At 38.7% G+C, this 7,540-nt stretch overlaps 1 protein-coding gene across 2 annotated transcripts in view; it reads left to right on the plus strand.

Moving 5' to 3' along the window:
* The window catches only part of wnt7bb (wingless-type MMTV integration site family, member 7Bb), a 31,806-nt gene extending 24,868 nt beyond the window's left edge, over positions 1-6,938 (plus strand). Inside the window, exon 4 of one of the 2 annotated variants that reach the window (XM_086299270.1) lies at positions 1,511-6,938. In XM_086299270.1, coding sequence (XP_086155396.1) covers positions 1,511-1,990 — 480 coding nt within the window. In that variant the 3' untranslated portion in view covers positions 1,991-6,938. The remainder of the gene's footprint in view (positions 1-1,510) is intronic. The other variant, XM_086299271.1, reaches the window with a different exon arrangement.
* The last annotated feature ends 602 nt before the right edge of the window (positions 6,939-7,540 follow it).

The following is a 7,540-nucleotide window of genomic DNA, read 5'->3' on the forward strand; positions in this document are numbered from 1 at the left end:
AGACATTTCTTGTGGTTTTTGTACAGTGCATTTTTGGAAATCCTCACTCTGAATTAATACTGGAGGCAGGCTTGACATCTGATCCCAGCTTTTATGTAGTCGGGAAGGCTCAGTTTTTAAAAAAAAAAATCAAATTTCCTCAAACCACATGAGTGCGTAGACAAGACAGAGAGAGCTATATAACATCACTTGTGTACATTTCATAAGTGTGTGATAGAAGTGATGACTTGTGCTGTTGGCAAGGCGTCATTCCAGGAAAAAGCTGCACAGCCACCCAGCAACAACAGAGACGCCCGCTTTGCTCAAGCAAACGAAGAGTTTTTAGAGTCATGGCAGATTTGTTAGCAGCGGGTTAATAGGACTCAACTAAACGACACCCCCGTGATTTCTCTGTCCCTTTGTCTTTTAGGAAAAAAATACTTTTTTTGTTTTTGTTTTTTGTTCTTTCTTACTCTCAAGGGACAAAGGATTGACACTTGAATACTGACAACAGCACGCAATATTTACCACATGCCGCGGGATTAGGGAGCAAAGAGAAGACTTTCTGCCCTGTGTGTACCATATGTTGGAGATAAACCAACAAATCTTAAGACCAAACCTAAGAAAGGGAGTTACACAAAATAAACTGTCATATAGTCCCGTCTTATGATTGTAATATAACATAATACATCAAAATCTTACCCATATGGGAATAATGCTGTATTTTTTTGTCATAATATTGGTTAAGAACCCACTTAAACCATGTGTGTTGTCCAGCTGTAAACGATTAATTGAGTTTGCCTGTTTGTACACTGCATGTGTAACACATTTAATTGCACAATGGATTCAAATTTTCAATGGCGATCAAAAACATATGAGATATTTTTGTTTCTGAATCAGTGATATGTTTTATGGAAACCACAGGCAAAATTACTACTATAGGATATTTCTTGTAAAAGCTAGAAAAACGCTTTATATTGTAAGGAAAGGAGAGAAAACACCAACAATCAGATGAGCCCCTGTGAGCAAACACTCGGCAACAGTGGGAAGAAAAAACTCCCTTTTAACAGGAAGAAACACAGAGGGGCAGCCATCTGCCATGACTGGTTGAGGGTGAGGGAAGGGAGATGCGATGACATGCACAATATAAATGAGAGCAAGAGACTTATAATAACTAATGACTAAAATAAAGTATCCACATCAAAACAAAAGGTGTTCAAAGATCTATATATTGGTCGATTGGATATCAATGATTTTCTTATGGACTTCCACTTTAGTCAAACTATGCAGATGTCTTGAGCTTTGCACTCATGTGAAATAGAAATAGAAACAATAATAACAACAACAATAATAATAATAATAATAATAATAATGATAATTAGACGCTTTAAACATTTCTACCTTTTTCCCAGCACACTGGAAATCCATAGAGAGAAGGAAAATTGAAATCTTCATCTAGGGGTTCTATTACCTGAAAGTCCTATAACTGCTAGAGCTCTACAGCTGACCTGTTGTCTCTACCACTCCCCAGGTTTTAGAAGAAAGGATGAAGCTAGAGTGCAAGTGCCACGGCGTCTCGGGATCCTGTACCACTAAAACATGTTGGACTACTCTTCCGAAATTCCGCGAGATTGGCTACGTACTCAAGGACAAGTACAATAAAGCTGTGCACGTGGAGGTAGTCCGGGCCAGCCGACTGCGCCAGCCCACCCACCTCAAGGTAAAGCAGACTCAGGGCTACCGTAAGCCCATGGAGACAGACCTCGTATACATTGAGAGGTCGCCCAACTACTGCGAGGAGGACGCAGCCACAGGGAGCGTGGGAACCCAGGGACGCCTGTGCAACCGCACCTCACCACATACGGACGGCTGCGACCTTATGTGCTGCGGTCGGGGATACAATACACACCAGTACACAAAGGTGTGGCAGTGCAATTGTAAGTTCCAGTGGTGCTGCTTCGTCAAATGCAACACATGCAGTGAGAGGACGGAGGTGTTTACCTGCAAATAAGGACATGAAGAGCTCAGTGCCAGAAAAAGTGACGCGCAAAGGACTAGCTAAATGAGGAAGAAGCGGGAGAACGAGCAGGAAGGTGTGTCTTCGAGATTTTGAAGCGAAGAAATGGAATTTACACTATCAGCTCTTCGAGGCATCGTTTTGCACAGCAGAATCTATCTAATTGCTTTTCCGAAAGTAAATTCTAATTATCAGTAGGTAATACCCCCAAAACTTTACTGTCACATTGAGGTTGTGCTTATGTACTGATGTATCCGCAGTGAAGTTGGGACTACGTGTAAAGAATGAGACCCTCGGTGGGAACTGTGCTTTGCACTCTGGGATTTGTGATGGTTCGATTGCAATATAACCAGACTTGCATGGAGAGGAACTCACAGTAACCTGGGAGTTGATCGAAGTGACAGCCATTGTTAAGTCTTTGACGAGAAACTCTTTGTGGGTTTTGTCATTTTTTCACTAACGGGTGGGGGCATAAGTGAATCTTGACATGAATGATACCCCTAGCTTGGCTGGGGCTAATGGTGGAGGTCTGTAGAAATGAAGAACATTTTGTAAGTGTGGTGCATCACGCTGCGCCAATATCTGAGTGGAGAACTCTGTTAAAACCCTCTGCTGCCAACTGGAATATGGTGGAGTATGTTAGTTTTCCAGTCACACTGGAACTGTCTGTTCTGAACACTGAAAATAAATTGTCTATTTATGTTATAGTATCTTAAAACAAAACACTAACGGGTAGACATGTCTTTTTTTTTTGTACTAAGTGTAAAGAAAAATACTTTTTAGAAACTGACTGGAAAAAATGTGTGTCTATTAGAACATGACCCCCCCCAAACCCCTACAAAACCTAATCTTTTCTTTAAAAAAAAGGAAGAAGAAAAGAAAAAAAAGTCATAGCTACTGGTGTGTTGACAACAGAAGAGATCTTTACAGCATGTTTCACATGTTTCAGACACCTGGGCTCTACTATGTTGTAGTTTAGCTTGTTTGCAGTCTTTTTTCGCTCCCTGAGCAGTAACAACTATTTCAATGGTTGTGCAATTTCAAAGACAGTAGCATGAAAACACTGCAGAGATCCTTCCTAAATTCATTAAACATGAACATTAAAACTGTGCTGGATGTGGATGTGTTAAGTGCTGCACCTATATTTTCTATTTTAATCTATGAGAACTAAATGGCTCCCATTTTACTCAGTTTGATGGTTCAATGCTAAAATATCAACTGAAGTTTAACCTGCAGTTCATCTTAATTCTTTTTTTTATTGATAATTTTTTCAAATTCAACCAAAGACTAACTTGGAACTGTTGATTTTCTTTTGCTTATTCCCATTTTGGCTATAGGGGCATTTTACTTCTGGCTAAATAAGCTCTCCTCTGTAACAATAATAAAGGATATTTCCACTTTATTACAACTTGGATCTTACTTGAGGATTCATGATCACATTGTGCTCACTATGGTAATGGCTGAGAGATGATAACATGGTGGCAGAAAATAGAAATAAGCAATTGTAAAAAAAAAAAAAGTACTTTATTGGTAAGGGCACCCAAAGTATACTATATGGATAAAAGTATTGGGACACATTTCTTCATCTTTAATTCAGGTCTTTTCAGTCCCACTGCTACATGTGTATAAAGTCAAGCACCTAGACTTATTTCTAGTTATTCAGCCTGCCTTTAAAAGCATTTGTGAAAGAATGGGTCATCTCAGTGAAGCTCAATGAATTCAAGTCTATTACTGTAATGGGATGCCACCACTGCAAAAGTCAGTTAGTGAAATTTCTTCCTTCTTCGACAGTTCATGATGAAACTGTTTGTTTGTTTGTTTTTCAAAGAACCACAGTAACTCATCCACAAAGTGTCAGACAACGTAATTGCTGAATGTGGACGCGTACTTTGCATAAAAGCAAAAAACTCTCTGTGGACTCAATAATTGCAGAGCTCCAAAGCTCAGTGTACCGGGAGCTTAATGGCATTGCTTTCCATGGCTGAGCAGCTCCTGTAGCTATAATGTGGAGGTTTGCCCATATAGCGTATATCTTATAATATGTTGTTTCACAGAGTACACAGAAAGCTGCTTGCTGAAGTTTGTTGAAGTTCAATTATTATTATTTTTTTCAATGACAGATGTTTACAGCAGAAAGATGGGGCAGTATTTGTTTTTCTTTCCAGATAAATTCAACTTGAGACAAATTTGAGATGTTTCAGCATTCTCATATCCAACTTTTTAAGTAAAATGTCACAAATGAAACCAATAGAAAGGTGTTGCTATAAAGTACAAAGAGAATCTACATTGCGCCTGAAAGTGTTAGCACATCCAAACCCCTTTAAGACCATAAATATTTGGTTTCACAACCTGTATTCAGTTTTGGCAGAAGTAGTAGCATTTCTTTAATTGATCGCTTTTAGAGATGATGACATGTTTAAATTTAGAGGATGTCAAGGTTGCTGCTTAGACCTGCTCTCAATCTTTATGCTAAGCTAAGCTTTTACACCTCCCGGCTCTAGCTCCAGACTTGACGCATAGATAATGAGAGTAGAATCTGCCAGTCTTCTCTAACAATTTAACTGTTGTGAAGTAAATGAATCGGGGTTATTGTCAGGGATAGCTCAGTAATAATAATAATAATAATAATAATAGATTGGATTTATATAGCGCTTTTCAAGACACCCAAAACGCTTTACAATACCACTATTCATTCACTCTCGCATTCACACACTAGGTAGAGTGGTGGCCCCATGATCGGAAGGTCAAGGGTTGGAATCCACTGGACGACTACCCTGAGGTACCCCTGAGCAAGGTACCATCCCTACACAGTGCACCCAATGGCTGCCCACTGCTTCACTGAGTGAATGGGTTAAATGCAGAGAGGAATTTCCCCACGGGGATCAATAAAGTATACATACATTAAAATGTCAAATTATTCCTTTAATACATGCAGTATGAGAAAGGTAAAAAGTCGATCTATCCTAGCAGATTCTTTTAACCATTTTTTGCTTTTTGTTTGTTTGGTACATTTAATCTACAACACCACGTTAAAATCATGTGACAGTGAAAGAGCGTCTAGGCCAGTTTATCTTCATTTACATGTTAATTAATATATTTGAGATGTAGAATGACTTTTGCACATTTATGATTACACATAAAACCATGTAGCCTAGTCATTTAAAATGTAGTATTAGCTTTTCTTTTTCATTTCAGCAAAGGCGCAACTCAGATGGATTAAACAAAGCAATTACATTCATAACTGTGCACATTTACTCAATTAAATAGCTTATTATAACAAAAAGTTTCTAGCGTGTATTTTTACACTGCCATGTTTTCATTGTTCCTGAAATAGTGCCTAAAATAACTCCAGTTAGAGCCATTAAAAGAAATAGACTCAGATGCAAACACATTTCCACACATAAAAATCTGATGCGTCTTTGATTCAATGATGAATTGCATTCTGAAATATAAAAGAAAGCTGAACCCTAAACACACATTCTTCACTTTATTGCTCACTGCCTGTTGGTACAAGAGTGTTCCTGCCTGGTGTTCAGTTGCCCGTATCGGTTGTTCCAACAAACATCCAAAGCTATTATTTTCATAAATTTTCTCCCTTCGAAGGAAAACACACACATTAAATTTGTTGATTGTGTGTGTGTGCGTGTGTGTGTGTCCAGGTTTGAAGCCAAACTTTATGCCAAAGTCTGTTATTCAAACATTCCAACCACGCTTAATATAGTAACTGGCAAGTGCATTAGGAAGCATAAATCATTAAAAATCAAAAATAAATAAATCAAGCACTCTGCTGACTTTGACATTATTTTGTACACAGCACATGTTCGTAATATGCTGTGGTCTGCTGTCTTGATTGTGGCACGCATGGAACAGAAGTCAATTATCTCGCTCCAGTATGGAAAGGAGCTTCTTGTCTGTGTCAAACCGGGCAGTGATCACAACACAGAAAGAAGAGGGGAAAAATAGTAAAATCTGTACCACTAATATTTTAATTCTACACACAGTTAAAGCTCAACATTATTAAATGGAATTATTAGGGCTTTTACTTTCCCTGTTTTCTATTATGTTTCCAAGTGTGGATGATATTACTCTCAAAATCCGATGTGGCTGATAAGAAGAGTCGAACTGAGGATTTTAGCATGCAGAGTGAAAGGATAGCTGTCTCCACCCTCAAGCCTCCTCGTCCACTCTGTGTTGGCAAAAGCGTTTTGGAGTCACTAAATGGGGAGAGATCCCTCATGCAAATCACCTGATGTGAATAGGAAGTTACTCAGTGTGCCTCTTTGTTTTTGGACACACAAACAAGAGTGTAGTTCTTTTGTGAGGGTGTTTTTGAGATGGATGGGATGGCTTGATGAAAGGAGGTGCATGTGAAGCCGGAAACAGCAAGTGAAAAGGGTGGGTATTTAAGAGAGGGCCTGACTGAGAATGCATTGGAGAAATAGTGGGTACACTGTATAAGAAGGAGCAGCTGCCGGTGCAAGTTGGCGACAAACTAGAGCAAAGCTAGTAAAAAAAGAAGATATTCTGTGTATTGTATAAACGATTAAATCCAATGTTTAATTTATATTTATTATTATTAAATGTTCAAATCATTCATAACTTTACATATTTAACAAATGACCTTTCCAGACTTTTGTCGGCTTTCGTCTATTGCTATGTAATGGATATATGTATGAGACCCATGCTACTTTGTCAATTAAACGGAGGCTCGCGCTCATCCTCCTGTATGTGAAAAGCATTGTGGACGGGCAGCAGAGCAGAAGTAAGATGTGTTTTGTTAGTTGTCTGAAGCCCAGGGGACCGGAACCATATAAGCTCCCCATATTATTCCCTGGATTGAGAAAAATAAATCCATTTGTTTCCGACAAACATTTTGTCATTAAAAATATGAGATAGAAAAACAGAGTCTGCTGTGTGTGCCTTCTTCTAAATCTGCTATTGTTTGGGTGTCAGGATCATTAGTTCATTGGGATATATTCTGCAAGCTAATGCTTCTGGTCCATCTCACTTCTGGGAGCAGTGTGCCCACTTTTCCAATTCATGGAAAATTAGTTATGAGGTAACATAACTGCTGGAATGGATGAACCTTGTCTGTGTTAAGGCCAAGCATTTACCTTATGTAAATTTAACACATTATCATACTGTTCAGAGTTCACTGTATGGCGAAATGTGTCAGGGACATGAGAGCTTTGTGAGCCATGGGAAGCTTTTAATTTAGGTGAAGGAGTAACAAGACTGCCGGCTTCCATTCATGAAAGCTGAAGAGAAGAGGGAAGACAGAAAAAATCATAGTCCTATGGGGTCATTTACTTTCTTGTCCTTTGAACCAATAAAATGACTCAACACAGTCCAATTCTCAAATCCGGTGCTGCAAAGAGATTTTAGGGTGTCTAAGTAATTTAATGGATCTAAGCCAAAGGTGTACAAACCAGCTTTTAATTTAAATTTGATAGGATAGTAAAGTAAAATCCAGCCTTTGTTTCTGTTATTGTGATGTTAGAAGGGTGTTCTGAAATTTCTTTGAAATCTCTCCAGTATCCTGCC

The sequence above is a fragment of the Aulonocara sp. 'chitande type north' Nkhata Bay genome, linkage group LG7 (genome assembly GCF_057382095.1).
Source record: "Aulonocara sp. 'chitande type north' Nkhata Bay isolate Kocher_YH1m ecotype deep benthic linkage group LG7, A_spYH_male_GT1.1, whole genome shotgun sequence".
Lineage (NCBI taxonomy): Eukaryota > Metazoa > Chordata > Actinopteri > Cichliformes > Cichlidae > Aulonocara > Aulonocara sp. 'chitande type north' Nkhata Bay.